At 28.5% G+C, this 22,685-nt stretch overlaps 9 protein-coding genes across 9 annotated transcripts; 6 read left to right on the forward strand and 3 right to left on the reverse strand. All coding sequences in view use genetic code 12, as the record gives it.

The window, feature by feature from the left end:
* Positions 1-290: 290 nt before the first annotated feature.
* On the forward strand, positions 291-1,157 carry OPI3 (bifunctional phosphatidyl-N-methylethanolamine N-methyltransferase/phosphatidyl-N-dimethylethanolamine N-methyltransferase). Its single transcript, XM_064880935.1, has one exon. It carries the CDS (start codon positions 376-378, stop codon positions 1,039-1,041), a length of 666 nt encoding a protein of 221 aa, XP_064741721.1. The 5' UTR covers positions 291-375; the 3' UTR covers positions 1,042-1,157.
* A 65-nt stretch (positions 1,158-1,222) lies between these two features.
* RJT21DRAFT_81525 (glucose-induced degradation complex subunit) lies at positions 1,223-1,915 on the reverse strand (the record flags this gene model as incomplete). Its single annotated transcript, XM_064885294.1, has 2 exons — positions 1,223-1,665; positions 1,747-1,915. Coding segments are annotated over 2 exons (612 nt in total), but the record flags the coding sequence as incomplete, so codon positions are not given.
* A 1,367-nt stretch (positions 1,916-3,282) lies between these two features.
* Positions 3,283-5,894, forward strand: RJT21DRAFT_17066 (uncharacterized protein). Its single transcript, XM_064883544.1, has one exon. The coding sequence runs from the start codon at positions 3,535-3,537 to the stop codon at positions 5,860-5,862; it is 2,328 nt and encodes a 775-aa protein (XP_064741723.1). The 5' UTR covers positions 3,283-3,534; the 3' UTR covers positions 5,863-5,894.
* On the reverse strand, positions 5,895-7,516 carry TAF60 (Taf60p). The gene has a single exon (XM_064883543.1). The coding sequence runs from the start codon at positions 7,376-7,378 to the stop codon at positions 5,927-5,929; it is 1,452 nt and encodes a 483-aa protein (XP_064741724.1). The 5' UTR covers positions 7,379-7,516; the 3' UTR covers positions 5,895-5,926.
* A 722-nt stretch (positions 7,517-8,238) lies between these two features.
* On the reverse strand, positions 8,239-10,413 carry RJT21DRAFT_17071 (uncharacterized protein). Its single transcript, XM_064883545.1, has one exon. The coding sequence runs from the start codon at positions 10,294-10,296 to the stop codon at positions 8,329-8,331; it is 1,968 nt and encodes a 655-aa protein (XP_064741725.1). The 5' UTR covers positions 10,297-10,413; the 3' UTR covers positions 8,239-8,328.
* A 1,605-nt stretch (positions 10,414-12,018) lies between these two features.
* On the forward strand, positions 12,019-16,560 carry RJT21DRAFT_17083 (uncharacterized protein). The gene has a single exon (XM_064883547.1). It carries the CDS (start codon positions 12,461-12,463, stop codon positions 16,448-16,450), a length of 3,990 nt encoding a protein of 1,329 aa, XP_064741726.1. The 5' UTR covers positions 12,019-12,460; the 3' UTR covers positions 16,451-16,560.
* Positions 16,516-19,422, forward strand: PRP5 (DEAD-box RNA helicase). The gene has a single exon (XM_064883548.1). The coding sequence runs from the start codon at positions 16,648-16,650 to the stop codon at positions 19,324-19,326; it is 2,679 nt and encodes an 892-aa protein (XP_064741727.1). The 5' UTR covers positions 16,516-16,647; the 3' UTR covers positions 19,327-19,422.
* Positions 19,423-20,447, forward strand: RJT21DRAFT_17080 (uncharacterized protein). Its single transcript, XM_064883546.1, has one exon. It carries the CDS (start codon positions 19,519-19,521, stop codon positions 20,356-20,358), a length of 840 nt encoding a protein of 279 aa, XP_064741728.1. The 5' UTR covers positions 19,423-19,518; the 3' UTR covers positions 20,359-20,447.
* Positions 20,448-20,553: 106 nt separating this feature from the next.
* Positions 20,554-22,651, forward strand: RJT21DRAFT_118079 (uncharacterized protein). Its single transcript, XM_064880936.1, has one exon. It carries the CDS (start codon positions 20,592-20,594, stop codon positions 22,557-22,559), a length of 1,968 nt encoding a protein of 655 aa, XP_064741729.1. The 5' UTR covers positions 20,554-20,591; the 3' UTR covers positions 22,560-22,651.
* The last annotated feature ends 34 nt before the right edge of the window (positions 22,652-22,685 follow it).

The raw sequence follows: 22,685 nt of genomic DNA on the forward strand, positions 1-22,685 counted from the left end.
TTTTTTTGTTTTTATCTATATGTAAATACATAACATTTGGAAATACGTACATGGTAGCGCTCTTGATAAAGGAAGATAGAAAAATTATCACATGCACTTTTGAGTCCTGTCACCAGTTGGCCCCAAAAATCTGGAGTAAAAGACCGATCTGAGACCACTAAGTAAAGTAAAGAATTTAGGCGATATTTCGGATTAACTATACCGATCTATAATACCAACAAATTTTTCAGACAACTTTGACGGATTTGTTTTATTTCTAATTCCAAATTTTATTTATTTTCTTAATTGTTTCTTTCTCTTTCTCTTTCTCTTTCTCTTTCTCTTCTTCTTCTAAAAGATTCAATTACTAAATATTCATAATAGTATAAAATAACTATGTCATCATTGCTTGAAGAATTTGAAACATTACCAAATGATATCACTTATTTAGTGAAAAATATTGGACAATATATTGATATTAATATTAATAATAATTCAATTATATTTGCTGTTGCTACTATAGCATTTAATCCAATCTTTTGGAATATAGTTGCAAGATTAGAATATAATACTCATTTCCTTACAAAAATTTCGGGTGGAGCTTATCGTGGATGTTATTTACTTGCCTTTACAATTTTTTCACTTGGTATTTATCGTGATCATGTATATCATCAAGCTTTAATTGCTCAACCAACTTTTGAACCATTAATTAATTCATTAATTATTAAATCTATTGCTATTGGTTCATTTATATTTGGTAATATATTAGTATTAACTTCAATGTATGCTTTAGGAGTTACTGGTACTTATCTTGGAGATTATTTTGGAATTTTAATGAATGAAAGAGTTACTGGATTCCCATTCAATATTAATGATAATCCAATGTATAATGGTTCAACCCTTTGTTTCTTAGGTACTGCTTTATGGTATGGTAAACCATCAGGAATTATTATAACTATTTTTGTATTTGTTATGTATAAGATTGCCTTATTATTCGAAGAACCATTTACAGCTAAGATTTATGCAAATAGAGAAAAGGAATTACTTTCTAAACGTGTTTAAAATAAATAAATCTTAACTAATACATATATAAAAAAGTTATTACTTTGATTTTATTTTATATAAAATGATAAACCTATATAAGAAGAAATATAAAACCTAACATGCAAAAATGTATGAAAACAATATTAAAAGAAATAAATTATGAAATAAATAGAATTGAAATAATGGGTATAAATTGTTTTCAAACAAATTCAAATGATCCTGATATACCACGATCATCAACATATCTAAGACTTAAAGATTGAAATTTTTCTGAAGATTTATGATAGTATAAACCACTAATTGAACCAGGAATCATATTGGGATTATTTTCACCAATTGAACTTGTTTGACCAATATTAAGTACAATATAATAAAATCCATCAAATGATGCACCACTAATTTGTTTAACTCTTGAATCAGGTAAAAGAAATTCTTCTTTCCATCTCATATATATGAATTCATTATCTTCTTCACCATTTTGAATCCGTATAAGTCGTTGTTGTAATTCTTCATCAGATAAATCAGACATATTTGATAATTTTTTCCAATGTTCAAAATCATTCTTAATATATGAACCCCATTGTTTATTTTCAGTTATAAATGAATATTTACGAATAATTTGTTCATTATGATTATTATGATCTGAATCTGATTTTTTAGTATTAGTATGAGCATTAGTATTATGCCAACTATATTTATTTAAAGGATTATTAATTATTTCACCTTTAAAACAAGTTATAATTTCTGAATGATTTTCAGTAAGTCCTGAGATTTGAAGAAATCCAGTAACAATTGAATTAATAAGATCAACTGTTTTAAATTCAACCTTTATATGAAATCTTGATTTTCCAGATTGTTGTTCACCAATATATTGAGCATTTGGACGTAAATAATCATTTAAAAGTCTAGGGATTTTATTGGTATCATTATTATGAATATTATTTCCATAGTGATGATGATTAGTTTGAAAATTAGTGAAATAATCAAGTTTATGATTTGAAGAATAAGGAGTTGAAGTTGGTTGAAGAGTTATAGCGCTTGATTTTGAACTAGTAAAAGATGAAGATGAAGATGATGCAACTGAGATTGAAGGTAAAGATTCAGAATAATTATTAGTAGTAGTATTATTAATATTATTTTCAATTGAAATTATATCAGAAATCGGAGATGCAGACCCTTCAAGATAATCATTAGAATTAAATTTATCTAAGATGCGAGGGGGAGATAACGAAGATGAAAAAAGATGATCCTTCGATGTAGGTATATTATTTGAAGGATTCGAAATGAAATTGTCTGGAATTATAGTATTGAAAGTAGTATTAGTATTATTTAAATCATTTGAATTTGAATTTGTAGTTGTAGTTGTAGTTGTAGTTGTAGATGAAGAAGTAGATGAATCAGATGAAGTAGCCGGTGGAGGAGGAGGAGAAGGAGGAGATGGTAATGAAGAAGATGATGACACCTTAGGATCATCCTCAGGTGAGGGATGTTGCTTGGTTACAGGCATGAGATATGTGCAAGATGTTTGCTATATCAAATCAATATTAAAGATTCAATATTAAATGAAATATGTTAATAATACACTTAACTCACAATGATGACTGAGCTATAAAATGTATTATAGATTTGGAGGAGGATGTGAAGGGGTACACAAAAAAGAAATTCAAATGAGGTTTTTCTGATGCGCGTGATTAAATGAGTCGTTATCAGTTTGCGCTTAAGTATGGTAAGTATGAAGTGATTGAGTTTTAGTTATAGAATATGAATATTGGTGATGAATTTCTATAAAGAAAATCTTAAAAGGGTATAAATGGATGCAATGAATGAAAGGCTGAAAACTTAAAAACTTAAAAAAGATGAGTTCCAATGAGATGATGTGATATTATATGATCATAAGATCGAGCTCCGATATGGAAATGTCATTTCTTTTTATTGGTCACGAGACAATTGTGCGCGTGACCGTAACAGTACTGTGGATGAGTCAAATATGTTGCAAAAGTTGGGCATGCTTTCTTTCACAGATTTATGCTGGAGATGTAGTTTATTAATAGAAGCAATTGTACAATTTACAATTCACAATTACAATTTACAATTTACAATTCACAATTACAATTTACAATTTACAATTCACAATTACAATTCACAATGTAAATTGTACAATTATTGTATATAGTAGAAGTAATATATTTCTATTAATAATCGATTTTTCAATGTCATCTAGTATTGTTAAATCAACTTTTTGATAATCATTACTACAAAACCACTTCTAAGCCTGAATGTGTAACACTCAAATGAGTTGCTGCTTGTTTTCAACAAATCTCTAGTACAATTGAACCGGATTATAGTGCTTCTATTTTTTGTAAAGAAAAACTACTACTGTGAGACGCGCACCATAAATAAATATTTCACTAGCAATATCGGAATGCTTAACCCATCTCCCGATAGAAGTTAAGCTTAACAATTACATTTAGTATTATAGAACCTTATCTAAATTCCACAACGAACATTGTTATGGATGAAGAGATACTACAGGAGCTGAAAGATCAAGAAATTACCAAATTTTCTCCGATTAAGCTACCTTTAACATTTGAAATAGTACTGTTAAATAGAGATGGATCAGAACCATTAGTACTTACAGTTATTCAAAAAATTACTTCAATTGATTTTGAAGTATTAATAAGACCAAACATATCAATTATCTCCGAGGAAAATGTATTATTTCGTCTGAAAGATGATGTTCATCGACTTTTAACTACATTAAATTCTTATTATTATTTTGTTCATATAAAGAAAGATGTACGTGATAGACATCAAGAAAGTGGAATAATGTTTCATATTAAAGAACTTATGTATTGTGTTATAATCGTACCTCATCAAAATATACGACATGTTAATTTTAAGTTAGAATTAAATCACTCAAACTTATATACCCCACAAGAATTACAACTAATATCTATCAATGGTGATGATCATGATACACCAATAAACCAAATAATAGATTCTTTTGATATGTTACCTCCAGTTCATGACTCACCCATAAAGGAAAACAATGTTAATATTATTGATTTAGAAGATCCTAAAACATTTTTGGTTCATAGATATTTTGAAACATTGTATTCATTAAATACACCATTAGCATATTTCCCTAAATCTGCCATGACAAGATTTCGAAATTTATGTGATAATGATGATAAGAAAATAAAAAATATACTATGTACAGTGTTTCTTTCTGTTGAACAATTTGATGAAAGACATAATGATAAATTTGGACTCCTTAGTAAGAATAATACTAATAATAAAAACAATATTCTTGAAAATGTTGAGCATTCTATACGTGAAGAGTTTATGAAAAAGAATGATGAATTAATGAAAGTTATTCAATCCAATAATACTATGGGATCTGCTAAAGATAAAAATAATTCAAGCAAGAAAGTTGCTACTAAAGAAGAAAGACTTCAACATTTAGTATTAGAATTAAAGATAAGAGAAGCACAATTACAATTAATTCTTATTTGTGAATTATTACATGTTTGGAATATTTGTCAAGATACCTTTATTACTGATAATGAAAAGAAACAAAGAAAAGAAATAAAGAAACGAGAAAAGGATTCCAAACCATCATTAGTTCGAAGAAAGTCGAGTAAAACTCGTAAAATCATTCCAACATTTCTTGGAATGGGTGTTAATGTTCAACTTCGTAATAGTAATAATATTTCTGAAGATAATGATGTTGTAAATGAATATATGGCATTTCTTTCTATGAATGCAGTTTTAGATAGACTTGGATTATGGGATACTTTATTAGGTAGAAGTCATAAAACTGAAAATAATGGAACTTTAGGATTCTTGGCTTATGTACTTGTACCATATTATAATAAGAAGATTCCAAATATAATTAAATATATTATTAATAAAACTAAAGATCTGACTATGAAGGCCCCTAGAATTTCAAAATCAGTTAAGAAAGATGATGAAAAGAAAGAAACCGAAGGTAATAAAAAGAATGATAAAACATCTAAGAATTATAAATTTAAAAAAGTTTTATTAAATAGGAACTCAGCTCCGATTTTAAAAAGATCAACTACTAGTAGTCTTGGAAGTGATGATGATTTAATGCCGGCATTTTCTTTAAAGAGATCTGCATCTAATCTTTCATCTAAGAATCTTAAAAAGAGAGTAGTAGATATGTCTATGACTTTAAAATCTTTCTCTGATGGGACTGGGAATGAATCTAATAGTTTAAAACGTCTGAAAAGTTTATCTGAGAAATCATTGGTTAGTTTATCTGAAGGTACTATATTTGGAAGAAAGAAATCTCAAGTAATTATTCTGAATTCAGGAGCTATTTCGCAGGTCGAAGCTACTCCAGTAAAGAAACATTCATCACTGATTTCTCAAGTATCATCAACTCCATCGGTACCTGTACTTGTACCATCATTTAATATTCCTTCAAGATCATATTCACAAGTTATAGCTACACCATCAGTTTCAAGTAGGACAATTCCATTAGAGGAAATTATGAAGACACCTGATGGAGCATTTTTACGACCCAATAATAATAATAGAGGTAAGGATTCGATTTATACGAAACTTGTGGATTCAAATATAAATATAAATGATATTTCTATTTCACTGCATGTTGAAACTACACCAATTCAAGTCATTAATTCATCTCCTACTTCAAGTAAACAACGAAGGAAACCAGGAGCACCTGCATCGATTGAAGATTCTCCATTTTATAATCTGGCATTTAATGGATCTCCTATATCATATCGTATGAATGATGATAAACATCCTGATAAATTTTCTTCTTTAACAATTAAATCAAAAGAAGATTAATATCCAATAGTTTTACATTTAATTTAAATTACCTATCATTATTTATAGATTAGATTAGATTATATTATACAACAATTTCTCCAAAGAATAAACCTCTAATAATTTCATAAGCATCATCTTGTTCTAATATTGCATTAGATAATTTATCACCAAGTCTATCCTTTAATTTATCTTTTATTTCATTATTAATTTCACTATCAATTGATATATCATCTTCATTAGTTACTTTAAGACTTCTTAAAATATCTATAGTAGTTGATAATAATATTCCCTTTTCAAATTCAGATTTAGTACCATCTTCAACTACCAGTTTCCACCAAACTTTTAAATTACCTATTAATACTAATTTTATAACTTCATTACCCATATTTTTTAATCCTAATAATGCACCATAATGAGTACCTATAGGTTTTAAAGAATCTAATAAAGCTCTTAATAAAGTTCGAGTAACTCTTGGTCTTAAAGTTGAATATGATGATCCATATACTTTTATAATATGTTCTAATAATATAGCTGCAAATTCTCTTACTGCAAGTTGATTTTTTAATAATTCTTGATTTTCAATATCATCTAAATCTTTTAAAACTGGTCCAATTCTTTTAGCTAATAATAATGTTAAAATACATGGCATTAATGCATGAACATAAGGATCTAAAAATATAGTTTTATTATCAACTAATGCAGATATTACTTCTAACATAGTTGATAAAACTTCTATATTTCTTAATTGATTTGTTATTTGTTCAGCTACAAATTGGATAAAATAAGGAACTAATTGATGTAAACCTGGATCATTCTTTAAAGAATTTAATGCAGCATTCTTTAAAATTTCCTTTTCTGATTCAGTTGAAATTAATACTTCAACAACTTTATCAAAATATAATTTTAATTCTTTTGATAATACATGTTTTACTAAAGGTTTAACTTCAGTTTCTTTTTCTGTAACTTTCTTTTCTTTAGAACTTTCTGAGTCTTTACTTTCATCAGCTAAAATATCACTTCCAAGCATTGAAGATGTGGCACCTCTAAGAATTGGTGGTAAACTTTTTATTTCTGAAGGTAATGGATTTTGAGGTACCATTGGTTGAACACCTTCAATTGCTAACCAATGAGCTGTAAATGTTGCTTGACGTGGTACTTTTGGTAATTCTTGATTTATTAATTTTTCAAATTCAATTTCATTATCATCAATATAATATAAAGTTTGTCCACCAGCTCCTACAAGTGCTTCTTTAAATACTAATGGTTGCGAATTATCATAACCATATAATGGTTCAATATTAAGTACTTTTAATGCATGATTAATATCAGTAGTCATTAAAAGTTTTCTTTTTGAATGTCTCATAAATTTTATAGCTGTTTCTAATATTTCATGAATTCTATATTCAACATCCATTGCTAAATTCTTAGCCGCTTCTTCAGGAAGTGCTATTCCTAATGATTCTGCAACATCTTTCACAGTATCATGGGGTGACCACAATGAATGTGATAAAGGTATTTTTGAACCAGTCTCCATAATGCTTAATAACTCTTTATATATATTACTATTGTTATGACAGTCAAGGTGAGTTTATGGTCGATATGAATTTTTTTGATTATAGTGTGCTTGTATGCAGTCCGGTCTCCCCCACTGTAATAATGTTATCTGTTAATTCAACTAAGACAATTACTACGATAGTCTAACATATGAAAGAAGTGTGTCTATAGTAATTTTAAAATGGTCAAGTAAACCTAATTGAAATAAAATAAAATAAAATAAAATAAAATATATGGTACAAATAGTGAGAGTATTCTTCTAGTGAGAGATTCTTCTAATGAGAGATTCTTCTACGCTGTATGAGTAAGTTTATACGATATAACTTCATTGTATCATACATTTCAATATTGTCTATATTGTAAATTATCTATCTAATTGATCAGAGTCCCTTCTCAGATCTCGATAACTTGGCTTTTGTTTTTAATTTATCCTTAGATTCCTTAAGTTGTTCTTGATGTTTAGCATATCGAGCTTCAGCCGCAGCTGCCACTTTGGATGAAACTGCATCTTTCGGGATTTCTTCACTACTAGTTGAATCTCCTAACTTATATCCACTTGTATTATTTGAGGGTTTATTATTGTTCTTTGTATTTGTCTTTGTATTTGTCTTTGATGTGGGTATAGCCGAATTGATCTCACTAACCTCTGAAGTACCTAATCTATTAGTAGATCCTACAATTCGAGACTTCCCATTGGTCACCTTCTCAGAGGTGCTATGCTGCTCTGGTTTAGATGCAAAACATCCCATTGTAAACCCTTGTTACTGGGGAATTCAATTGATTATAGTTTATGATAAATGTTTCCTAACCCTATTCGGCAAATTTAGTAAAATTAATAAATTTGGTAAATGCGCACTCATTAACAATTAAATATATATAAAGTTCGTAACAAGTTCTATTTACAAAGGGGAACAAATATATGTATAAAGTTTAAATACGTGGTTTGTAAAGTACAGGACCTTGGTAATGTATACTTCTAGTATCAAAATCAGAATCTTTTCTATTTTGAGTAATTTCACGAGTGATATATCTGAAAGAAACATTCTCAGTTAAATTTTCTAACTGAGGAATTTTAACTTCGACATCACAACCAAAATCTACAAAATCCTCTTCTGCATCACTAATTTGAGCAACTAAAGGATAATATTCTGGCATTTTAGCCCAATTACCTAAGAATCTAAGACATGATCTTCTATCTTGCATGTAATTTCTAAAAGTATTAACCACAGTAAGATATAAAGGAATTCTATTTTCGGAGAAACCTGATAATATAGTAGCATCTCTTAATGCAGCCCAATCAGCAACAGGAATATATACATAACCAAAATTATCTAAACAAGTTAAATTTTCATACCATTTGTCTAAAATATCTTTATTTGAATAACCTTTAATTTCACCTAATTTCTTTAATACAATTCTATAAGAAACTGGAGTTCTTTGAACATCATAAATTGAATAATTTTCAATTAATTGATCCAATACTTCTTTATCCTGCCATATATAATTTGATATAATAGTATTTAAGAAAGTTTCATCAATTTGTTTAATATTTGCATATTCACTTATAATTTTTCTTAATTGATCAAATGATTCATTATTTAATGTAGGAAATTTCTTAAAGAAAACTCCAAAGAATCCATTATTTAAAATGGCATATCTAGCATTCATAGAGGCACCACGCGTGTAACTATCTTTATAATGAGTTAAAGTTGATTTCCAAATATCAATTATAGTTTCCATTGGTTCATCGGCTTCATAACAATTTTCAATAAATGAAACTACTTTTGGAGCTTTTAAAGGAACACTATAAGGTAAAGAAAATTCAATAACTTTATCAAAGAAATGTTTGGCAATCTTAAAATCTTTACATTCACCAATAAAAGTTAAATGTAATTCACTTAATGAGTGTAACAATTCTCTTCTTGCCTTAGGTGCTCCATAACCTTCATACATTTTTAATAAAGTTTCCAAACTATCTAAAGCTCGAGAATAATCACCAGAAACAATGGCAATTTTACCGATTGTACATAAAAGAACATCAGCAACTTCTTGGGTATCCTTAGAATTTAATTCATAAATTTGTAAAATTTCTTCATAAGTGAATCTTTTGTTTTCAAAACAAACATCTAACACTATCGCCAAAGTTTCTTGTTGTAAAAATAACTTACCATTGATGGGATCATTAATACCATTTTCCCATAAATTAATCATTTCATTATAAAATCTAAATTGTAACATTGAATAAAATAACATTTTAATCACATTAGACGATAATCTATTTTGAAATTCATTACCAATTATTAATTCTGCTAAATTTAATACGGCATTCTTTAATAAAAGTTCTTCTGAATAATTATTTGAACTTTGATCTTTATCTCTATTTTTGTTTCCAGATAATCTATTAGTTCTGTTAAAATATACAGCCCTTTGTAAAGCATTTGCATATTGAAATAAATCTTTTGAACTTAAATGACTTCTCAAGGCTTCATTATCAAATAATGAAAACATATTATTAACTGTTTCATTAAAAGCTGATCTTGATTGAGTATTAGAAAATGAACCTTTATCATAAGTTTGATATAATAAATCCTTAAAATGTTCTAACTTTCTCGTTAGTTCTGGATTTTCAATTGCTTCTTTAATTAATGGATCTGCAGTAGCTTTAGAAATAAATGAATCAACCTTCATTTTTGTATTTTTTATAGCCCCATTACTAGAATTAGAATTAGATCTAGCAAATTGAGTCAGAGTTACAATATGTTGACTATTAACATTATTCCCAGAAGTATTAGCTAAAGTTGATGAGGTTAATGATAAAGGACCTTTATTACCCCTGACTTTCAGTAAAAGCACAGGCCTAAACCCCTGCTGAGCATTTGTAGATATCAAACGGAACATTTTCACAATTCAACTTGTACTTTTATTGTCCAAAGTCTAATACTATAAATACAACTAGTAAAGTAAGTATGCTTTTTATATTACTTCGAAAATTTTTCGGTCTTCTAATCACCTGACCGCTAGTAGTTAAGAATGTTTGGTGCGAAAAGAATGATCCTCTTGATGAGCTTGTGTGATTTCTTTAGGTATACCTGATATACAATAAGCTCCTAGTTAATAGGAAAATAGAAATGTCAAGAATCGAGAATCGAGAATCGAAAATAAGGTAGCCTATATATATATATATAGATAGATGTATCCTTACTATATATAATTATATACATATATATTTTTAAGATTATAATTGTAGGGATACGGTTATGTGTCTCACTAAAAATTAATGGCAAATTATTGCACCATTTCCCAAATAGGAGCTGATGCGAAATGCCAAAAATAAGGCCAACTACGTGATGCCATGGAACTTACCTTCTTAGGAAGTCATTAGCGTCCTCGGCTTTGTTATTCTGGTAGTATAGTTTTATTTTCTGATGGAATGTGTCGTGATTACTATTGTATATGATGCATTACAGATGAATCACTTCCGACTATGCTATGTTCTTTCTTATCTACCGATAGAAGATTTACGAACCGGTATTCAGAACTTCTATACGACCGAGTGTTACATAATACCATACTTATAAAAATTTGGCATAACAAGGAATACGAGTAAGAGAAGTGAAGTGAAGTGAAGTGAAGAGTGACTGAATTAGAGATATGAGAAATTAATACTAATTAGCCCATGTAATATTACCTGGCCTTTCATTCAGTCATAACATAATATCAATTGTCTCAATCTCTTACTCTCTGGTTGGTAGCGCGCTTTATGAGCATGCCTCTTTGCCAAGACCACGCACTATATGTTACATTTTTGATTTAGCCCTTTCTACCCCACGCCTCAACCCTTAGAGGTAGAGGAGTATAGTTAGCCTAAAAATAGAAAATGAAGTTAAATTGACCGTATATTTGTAGTTCATCAGTAGTCTTTCAACATAGTAAGACAGAAGTAGAAAAGACCCTCAAATTATTTCGTTATGTCAGCGTATGAATTGGAGTCCCGTGAACCTAGTAACCACTTCGAAGACCAGGTGAGAGTTAAAAGTGCAGAGGTGCAAAATAATGAAAACAAACGTAAACCAATATACAAACAGAAATTTTATATTATAATATTAGTTGCAGCATTCATAACATTGGTGTGTTTTATAGTCGTAGTAACAGTAATATTGAAGAAACATTACGGATAACGTTACAAGAGGAGCTATTTCCTAAATTTAAAGTCAGAGACAGAAACTATGTATAATAAGGGGGTAAATTTTAAACATATCGCATTACTGAAGTGAAAAAAATCAACTGACAGCTTCAGATATTGGCAATCATACAACTGTAACAGTTCTTTAACATTACACCCTAAAATTACAGATTTCGATCTGTTTAAAGATTTCCGACCAATGGCCGGTGGTAAGAGAAATTCCGGTCCGAGATATATAAACAAATAAAAGTTATTATAGCACAAGTCAGGGGTGACTCTATAGTCTACATTTGGTGCCTATTTGGTTGACTCCTATTTATATAAGGATCTAGCCTTCTTGAGTTGTTGAGTTGAGTTGATTTAAATACTTTACGAAGATCAGCTAATTATATTTGAATTAAAGTTTAATCTATTGATCTCAAGCATGATTACACCATATCTACCCAACAGTATGATACTGTACTAATGCATGATAACATTCAAAAAAAACTAGATCTAGATATCGTTCCCATAAGCGATAGCTACTCTACACAAAACTAGTTGGGTGATCGGACTTTAATGTCCATTGATATATTATATAATTTAGATATATTTAGAAATATATACTCTATTAAGTGCAATTAGTCACCATCACCAACTATAGGGTTACTAATGAACTCGTATATAGTTACTCCTATACTATAGTTTTAATTATTCCATAATCAATTGCCCTGTAAAGCGGATGCTAATCTTATTTTATTTTTTTTATTATGATTAAATGCAGGTAAGCGTTAATTTTTCGCTTTAATTAAATTAATTAATTAATTATTTCTTTATCTAGATAGATGGATCTGATAAAGAATTTCTTAATTATCTGATAATTCTAAGGTTGACTCACTAATGTCAAGTAGAGGGAAGTCAGGTTCGTCTTCAGTACGAATCAGTGAGTCATCTTCCAATGAAACTTCAAAATTATTACCTCATCGAAGAAAACTGTCAATTAATCCATCAAACCTTAATTATTCAATTGGATCAAATTCTCAATATGATAATAAAAGAAAATCAATATCAAAGAAGAAGAAACAAAATTCAATAGATAATGGTAATAAATTAGATACATTTGAAGGAGTATTTCTTCCAACTGCTTTAAATGTTCTTTCAATTTTAATGTTTTTAAGATTTGGATTTATTATTGGTCAAATGGGTATAATTGGAACATTTTTTTTATTAATTTTATCTTATTCAATTAATATTTTAACTACTATGTCAATTAGTGCTATATCAACAAATGGTACAGTTAAAGGTGGTGGAGCTTATTATATGATATCAAGATCTTTAGGTCCAGAATTTGGTGGAGCTATTGGAATTATATTTTTTATTGGACAAATTCTTAATAGTTCATTAAATGTTGTAGGATTTATTGAACCTTTAATGGTAAATTTTGGTGAAATTGATGGAGTAATTATGAAATTACTTCCAGTTGGTTATTTTTGGCAAGTATTATATTCAACAATTTTATTAGCTATATGTACAGGTATTGCATTAGTTGGATCTCAATTAGTTTCAAAAACTGCATTTTTATTATTTATTGTTTTAACAATAAGTACTTTATCAATTCCAATATCAACATTATTTGTTAAACCTTTCCATCCATTACCATTTCCTCATGATAATTTATTATATACTGGACTTCATTATAAAACTTTATTTGAAAATTTATGGCCTCATTTTACTAGTGGAGCTGCTGGATCAGTTCAACCACCAAATATTCCTGAAACTTTTAGAAATTTATTTGGAATCTTCTTTCCTGCAACGGCTGGTATTCTTGCTGGTGCTTCAATGTCAGGAGATTTAAAAAGTCCTTCAAAATCTATACCTGAAGGAACTTTAAAAGGTTTATTTGTAACTTTTATTTTATATTCTTCAGTCATTATTTCAATGGGTGCAGCAATCCCTCGAGATTTATTATATGTAGATATTAAAATCATTCAAACTGTAAATTTATCAGGAATTATTATTTTACTTGGAGAATTTTCAACATCATTATTTTCAGTAATTATGGGAATTGTTGGAGCAGCTTCAATGTTAAATGCAATTGCTGATGATAAAATTATTCCTGGTTTAAATTTATTTACTACTTTAAAGAAATCTTCTCGTCAACAAGATATTGCAAAAGTTTTAAGTATAATTGCTACTTGGTTTATTGCCCAAATATTTTTATTTGCTGATATTAATCAAATTGCAACTTTTATTACTATGGCATTTTTAATGACATTTATTGTAACTAATATGGCATGTTTCTTATTAAAAGTTGGTTCTGCTCCAAATTTTAGACCTTCATTTAAATATTTTAGTTCAAGAACTGCATTTACAGGAGTTTTAGCATGTTTTATAGCTATGTTTATTGTTGATGGATTATCAGCTACATTAATTATATTTTGTTTAATGTTTTTAATTTTAATGATTCATTATCTGACACCACCTTCAAAATTTGGAGATATATCTCAATTATTAATTTATCATCAAGTTAGAAAATATCTTTTAAGATTAAAATTACAAATGAATGTTAAATATTGGAGACCACAAATTTTATTATTATGTGATGATCCTCGATCTAGTTGGAATTTAATTGGATTTTGTAATCATTTAAAGAAAGGAGGTTTATATATTTTAGGTCATGTAGTAATAATGGCTGATGATACAACAAATGGAGGTGATGAAAAGAAAAAATTTAATGTTCAAACTTATAAAGAAGTTGAAAAACAAAAGCAAGCTTGGGTCAAATTAAGAGATATTGCTAATGTTAAAGCTTTTGTTCAAATTGCTTTAGGTCCTACTTTACCATGGGGAGTAAGAAATGTTTATTTAGGTTCAGGATTAGGAGGTATGAGACCAAATATAACAGTTCTTGGATTTTATGAAGCAGAAAAACATGGAGTTGAATTACCTGCTATTAAATCTTTTAAAGATAAATCAAATTATTCAGAATTACCTACTGATGATTGTAGAAAAGAAGATAAAGTTGATATTAAACAATGGGTACAAATTGTTGAAGATTTAATAATTTTACAAGCTACCGTGGCGGTGGCTGCAAATTTTTCAAATTTAAATATTCCAAAAATCGATCATGCTTATCATTTCTTCTTTTCAAATCCTAAACCACTTGAAAATGTTAGTAAAAAATATATTGATTTATATCCAATTCAAATGTCATCAATAAATTTACTGGAAGATGGTAGATCAGTATTATCAACTAATTTTGATACTTATACATTAATTTTACAATTAGGATCGATTTTATCAACCGTTCCAGAATGGAAATTTAGTCATTATAAATTAAGAGTAATTGCATTTGTTGAAACTTCTGGAGAAATTGATGATGAACAAAAAAGATTAAAAGATTTATTATCAAATTTAAGAATAGATGCTGAATTAAAAACTGTAAGTCTTGATGAAGGTACTCTTAATACTTATAATTTCTTAGTTAAAGGTTATAATAAGACAGCTTCTAATAAAGATGATTTTAATAGAATTGATAGAGTCTTAGCTAATGATCAATGGTGGAAAAATTTATGTAATGCAAGAGATACCCTAAAAGAATTAGAAAAGGCAAGAATTTTAAGAAAGCATAAATCTCATTTAACAAAAACTGTTAATAGTTCAAGAACAAGTTTATCTTCTTCGGATAGAAAATTTGCTCCATTAAAATTATCAGCTAGTAGTCCACCAATTCCTACTAGTCTTAAAAATAATAGGAGATATACATTATCAAATTTAAATGAACAAGGATTATCACTTTCATTTAATGTTAAAGCTCAAAATAATGGTGATAAATTTCTTGATTCTGATGCATTTGATAGTAGTGATAGTAGTGATAGTGATAAGGATGATTTTGAAAGTGATTCAAATGATAGTTCAACTCCTGGACCTGGTTATGGTAGTACTTCAACACCATCACCTTTATCTGAACCGGTAAGTTCCCATTCACAATCACAATCACAACCACCACAAAAACCTGTTATTAAGAAGAAGAATTCTCAATTAGATCAATTCTATTTGAATTCAAATGTTAAATCAGTTGACCAATTATCCATTAGATCATCCAGATCTAATTTAAGACCGAATTTTCTGTCGATTAAAATTCCTCAATCTCAAGTAAAGGATGATGTAGAGGATGGAGGAGATGATAATGAACCAACCATTCAATTTGTTAATGATGATGATGATGATGATGATGATGATGATGATGCTGATAATGAAGATAATAATAATAAGAAGAATGATAAGAATGACATTAATGTAGAAGGCAATGAAGAAAAATCCGAAAACAATGAAGATTATAATTCTATAGATATGAAAAAGAATAATTCATCATCTAAGAAGAGTAGTAGTTTACATTCTCATTCAATTATTGCTAATACAGATGATATTATTAAAGTTATGAGAACTCCTCAATTCTTAGCTGAAAGTGATGAAGATGTTGATGAAATTCCATCAATTAATGATAGTGCATTAAATTCTTTAACACCAAATCAACCAACTAATTCCCGATCAGAATTTTATAAAAATAGACCTAAATTAACTCATACTCAATCAAGTGATGAATCTAATATTACTCTTAAACAATTACAAGAAGAATTAAAGAATTTAAGTTTTAATGATTTACCTGCTAAAGGTCAACATTTAATTCTTAATGAATTAATGAAAGTTCATTCTTCAAAAGATCAAACAGAAGTAATATTTTCAACTTTACCAGCTCCATCGATTGGAACTCATTTAGATGAAGATGATTCTTTACAATATACTAATAATTTAGCAATTTGGCTTCATGATTTACCTCCTATATTACTTTTAAATTCTCAAACGGTTACAGTAACTACAGCATTATAAATTTATATACAGTTATACTTCTTTAACCTTTAATACATAGATTTTTACGCATACTTTATACTTTTAATTTATTTCGCGATGATTGATGAAAAATTCATTTACACTCAGTACACTACAGCTTAACCAGCCCTTTATTAAAGTCCTAAATAAACTAAGGGTTATATATTTTGCATCTTAATTGTGTGTACTGTTTTAGAATGTCTATGAATAGTAAAGATACTAATCATAGTCAAATTAAAGAAAATATGCCTGGAAATAGAGGGCAAACTAATGAAAGTAACCATACTAACAATACAGGTAACGAAGAATTAACAAAAGCAGAGAAATTAAGAAGGCGACGTGAACAATTAGCACAATGGAAAGAAAAGAAAGAACAAGAGAAAACTGATTCTAATTCCAATTCGAATTCGAATTCGAATAAATCATCTAAATTAGAGGAGTGGAAGAGAAGGAAAGCTTTAGAAAATGAAAAACTTAATGCAACTTCTAAGGCTAAACAGTCAAGTCCTCAATCTCACTTAAAGATCTCAGGAATAAAAAAACTTAAGCCTAAATCAGTAGCGACAATAACAACTTCTAATATTAAGAGATCAGTATTAGATGATGATGAAATTGAAGATATTCAACCTAAATTCAAAAAGCCAAATTTGGATATTGATCTACAATCTATTAATTACAATAATAATATTAATGGTAATTCTAAAGATAATGATGAGCCCGATGAATTAGATCAATTTATAAAGCTGCTTGACAAAAAGAATGATGAAACACAATTAGTGCGAACTACTAGTGAGACACAAGAGAATGATAATGTAAGTGAGAAGGAAGAGGAAGAAGATGATGAAGAGAATGATGATGAATTACAACAGAAGTTATTATCGGCCAAATTATTAAAGTTACAGAATAAAGAAAAAGCATTGGAAGCAGTAGATTATTCTAATCAAGAGTTTTCATTTATTAGAAAGAATTTTTATACGGAACCATATGAATTAAAACAATTAAGTATTGAAGATGTTGAAGCACTCCGATTTGAATTGGATGGAATTAGAGTCCATGGATTAAATATCCCTAAACCAATAACTAAATGGTCTCATTTATCACTTCCTTCAGTTTATAATGAAATTATTACTAATAAATTACATTATACTACTCCAACATCTATTCAATCTCAAGCTCTTCCAACAATTATGTCTGGTCGTGATTTAATAGGTGTTGCTAAAACAGGTTCAGGTAAGACTTTATCATTTGTATTACCAATGTTAAGACATATTCAAGATCAAGATCCATTATCCAAAGATGATGGACCTATTGGTTTAGTTTTAACTCCTACAAGAGAACTTGCCTTACAAATTTATAAAGAATTACAGAATTTTGTTAAAAGGCTTGAACTTAAAGTTAGTTGTTGTTATGGTGGATCTCCAATAGAAAATCAAATAGCAGATCTAAAGAAAGGTGTCGAAATAATTGTAGGTACTCCAGGTCGAGTTATTGATTTATTGGCTGCTAATGGTGGACGAGTAACTAATCTTCGTAGAGTAACTTATTTGGTTCTTGATGAAGCAGATCGTATGTTTGATATGGGGTTTGAACCTCAAGTATCAAAGATTTTCACCCAGATTCGACCTGATAGACAAACAGTATTATTTTCAGCTACATTTCCAAGGAAAATGGAATTGTTAGCTAAGAAAATATTAAATAATCCAATAGAAATCATTGTGGGTGGTATTAGTGTTGTAGCTCTGGAAGTTAAACAGTTAGTTGAATTATTTGAAGGTGACGAAAATGAAATTAACGAAAATAAATTTATTAAATTAACAGAAGAATTAAAAAAATTCCAATCCCTGGATCCTCAAGGTAAAGTATTAATATTTGTAGAAAAACAATCATTTGCAGATGACTTATTGGTCCGTTTATTATCAGAAAATTTTCCATGTTTAACTATTCATGGAGGTAAGGATCAATTAGATAGAAAGCATGCCATCAAAGATTTTTCTTCTAAAACTAGTGGACTCAATATATTAATTGCTACATCTATTGCAGCACGAGGATTAGATGTCAAAGGATTAAATCTTGTTATAAATTATGATGCACCAAATCATATAGAAGATTATGTACATAGAGTTGGTAGAACTGGTAGAGCTGGTGCTAAAGGTACAGCTTTAACATTTGTATCATCTAATCAAGAGAGATGTATAACAGATTTAGTTAAAGCTATGAGATTAAGTAAAGTACCTGATAGTGATATTCCTACCAAATTAATTGAAATAAGTGATACATTCTTAGCCAATGTTAAAAGGGGTAAAGCCAAATATCATTTTGGTTTTGGAGGAAGAGGATTAGATAATTTACAACAGATTCGTGAAAGTAATCTTGCTATTCAAAGGAAAGAATTTAATATTGAAGAACCTGAAGAAAATCGTAAAGAAAATGAACTTTCCATGGAAGGAACTCCAACTCCAGAATCGAAAATCCACGATAGTAAATTACCTGATTTTACTATTATTGAAGGTGGAGCACCAGAAACTGCTGGACCCGATAGAGGTAATTTCCATTCTCGAATTACAATTAATGATTTACCTCAAAAGGCTAGATTAACAGTACTTAATAGAGATAGTTTATCCAAAATTATTGAAACTACATCGGCTGCAATTACTAATAAAGGTCAATATTATCCTCCTGGTACAAAAATACCAACCCCTACAATTAAAAAGGGTAAAGAAATCTCGGCACCACCTAAACTTTATTTATTGGTAGAAGGTTTGACTGAACAATCTGTTCATGAAGCAAATAGATTATTAAGATCAAAAATGATTGAAGGTTTAGAACTTGCAGCTAAAGATGAAAATATGGCACCTATTGGTAAATACAAGGTGTAACGGAAAAATTCATCAGGTATATATTTTTCCCCACAAAAGATTTTTTTGACTGCGCTAAACACAGGCTAAGTTTTGAAACCTCGGTTGGCGAGAAGTGTTGTAGAGGAAGTATAAATAAATTCAAATTTCATGATTAATGAAATAAATAGGATAATTTTATTGTAGATACTGTAGAAATCCCATATTATAAATATGAGTAATGAAGAAGTTCCAGCATTTAATGCTGAAGATTATAAGAAATATGATGAATTTATTGTAAGTGAGATTGAAACTGGATTTATTCATGTTCAATTTAATAATCCAAAAAGTTTGAATGCTTTCAGTGATAGTACTTGGAGACAATATGAAGCAATTTTAACTAAAATTGATGAACATCCTGATACAAATATTATTCTTATTTCATCATCAACTGCGAGAGCATTTACAAGTGGACTTAATTTAAAGACTGCATTAGAAACATTTTCTGGTTCAGGGGGATTAACAAAAGATCAACAATATAATAAATTACATGCTCATATTAGAGAATTTCAACATGCTATTGGTACTCCAGCTCGTATTAATACTCCAACTATATGTTTATTAAATGGAATTGCTTATGGTTTAGCTTTAGATATTGCTGGTGCTGTCACTATAAGAGTCGCCACTAAAGATGTAAAACTTTCAATTAGAGAAATTAAAATTGGAATTGCTGCCGATATTGGTTCATTACAAAGATTACCTGCACTTGTTAATAATAAATCATTATTATATCAATATGCATTAACAGGTGCAACATTTAATGCTAATGAAGCATTAAAACTTGGATTAATTAGTAAAATTGTTCCTGATTTTGAAGCAGGAATTGAATATTGTAAAGGTTTAGGTGAAGAAATTAATGGTAATCAACAATGGGCTATTAAAGGTACTAAGAAGCATATTCAAGATATTATTGATGGTACTAGTGTTTCTGATGGTTTAAAAGATATTGCTGTTTTTAATGCAAATCATATTGATACAAAATTTGCAGAAGCAATTGGTGGGGTCAAACTTTAAGATGTTAATAACTCCTGGTGAGAATATCAATATATAGTCAAAGTAGCTTTATTTATTTGTTATATAATAATATACAAATGATTTTAAAATCAATGAGCGTATAGATGGGAAGTGCGGGTAAATTGCACCAATAATTTTTTTTTTTTTTTCAGTCTTAAGAGTGAAAAATTTCAATCTACCCTATTAAACTAGTAGAGTAAATAGGATATTATATCCCTTTCATAAAGAACAAGATGGCTTCGAGGATAAGGTCGTTGTCAAAGTTAAATGTTTCACAACCCTGTAGAAGATTTTTATCGTCTCCATCAATTTTACTAAATGAAGAAATACTTGCTAGTAATTCTAATATCGAAGCTAAAGTATTAACTACTTTGAAATCTAAGAAAATAGTTAATATAAACGATTATTTAAAAGATATTCCTTCTGAAAGATTCAAAAATGAAGTAAATATTCAATATGCCACTAGTGAACTACGAAACTTTGAAAATTTAACTAAATCAGAGAAATTAAAGCATGAGATCTACAAGCTTTTACAAATTAATAATTATAAAGCTATCATGGATTTGTTATTAAAATGGTCAGAAATGTCTCTTGATGACTTATTTGGAACTTTAACTCGTAAAGAATTCTCATATATATTGAAAAAAATAATAACTCATCAATATAAAATATTGTTTAGAGATGTTTCGGATGCTCCTATACGACAATCAAAAGGAATACAATCAAAAACTAAAAAGAAAAGAGAAATAGAGGCAGCTTCATTATTAGATTCAATAAGAAACCTTTATGGTAATATCATCTATAAAACGAAGAATTCCACAGATTCCATATATCATAAATCAAAGAGAAGAGATTTATACGCATCTTCATCACTTTCAGGTTATCGATTACAAGTTGAAGATTATGAAAATTTAATAATTTTAGAATATCATAATTTGAAATTTGATTTAGTAAATAAATGGTTCGAAAGATTTGAAACAGAATTTCCAAAGAATTATCAAGAATTAATGACTTATAAAATGTGGATTTATAAATTCTATGTTCAATCTTATGGTTCTCCTCGTGGATGGCCTTTAAAACCTACTGATATTTCATCTCGTCATTATGATCCAAAATTTTCTAATGTAAAACATACAGAATCTTATAAGAAGATCTTTAGTGATTTTCTTAAAGCTACACATCAATCTCCAACAAAATTTATTTTGAATAATGAATTAGCCGAAACTTTAATATATTCAATTGGTTATAGTGGAAATTTAGATGAAATGTTTCAATTCATAGTAACTTATTATGGTATAGATCCTGATGGAAAATTAGATCCATCATTTCAGATATATAAAAAAGATGATATTCAATTTCCAAACCTATCAATTGTTAAAGCAATTATGGTATCATTATCATACAATAAAGAATTCTTTAAAGGAATGAAATATGTAAGTGCATTTGAAGATATATATGGTATTAAGTTGTCAGGATTTGAATCAAGACCATTTTGGGAACAAGCATTTAAATGGTGTGATTATTCGACTGAATTTGAAGAGAAGAGATCACTTGCTTATTTCTTAAATCAAACATCAAAGGAATCTAACAAGAATAAGATTAACAAACGTGAAAAATCATTGACTGAAGTTCAACAAGACGTGAATTTTGATTATGAAGGATTCTTAGTATTTTTATCAAATTTAAAGAATGAAAGAATTAATACTTTTAATGAATTATGGAAATTATATCAACAAGTTGGTGGAGGATACTTTTCAAAAAGACTTTATAAAGTATATCTTGATTATTTAAAGCAAGAATTGGTTGAAGATAAAGAAAAGATTGAAAGTCAATATTATGAATATTTAAAGATATTATTAAAGCATTATGAACAATATGAATTATCATATAATACATTTAATAGTCGAGATTATTTAAAATTTGGAACCCTGAAGAGAATAGATGAATTTGTTTATATATTATATGAAGAAGCAATGAAAAGCTTGATAGATTATAAATGGAAATCTACTTACGCTGGACAATGTATACCCTTGATCAATAAATGGTCAATTGATGAAGATATGAAAGAGAATTTAACTAAATTTTGGGAACAGGAAAGATTACCTCAATACAGAAAAATGATTGAAAAGAAGAGACAAGAATTTATGATTAGTTTAAGATCAGAAGAGAAGGATGATGAATCCCTTTTAGACTTATTATAGTTGTAATATATATATAGCATTATAAATAGGCATATTACTAGCATATATAAAATAGCATTTAATTTAATTTAATTTAATTTATACTAATTCAATGGTCGTGTGCTCAGTCCTAATTTATGATCAGCC

Source organism: Scheffersomyces amazonensis (genome assembly GCF_036850825.1).
Source record: "Scheffersomyces amazonensis strain UFMG-HMD-26.3 chromosome Unknown RJT21scaffold_1, whole genome shotgun sequence".
Classification (NCBI taxonomy): domain Eukaryota; kingdom Fungi; phylum Ascomycota; class Pichiomycetes; order Serinales; family Debaryomycetaceae; genus Scheffersomyces; species Scheffersomyces amazonensis.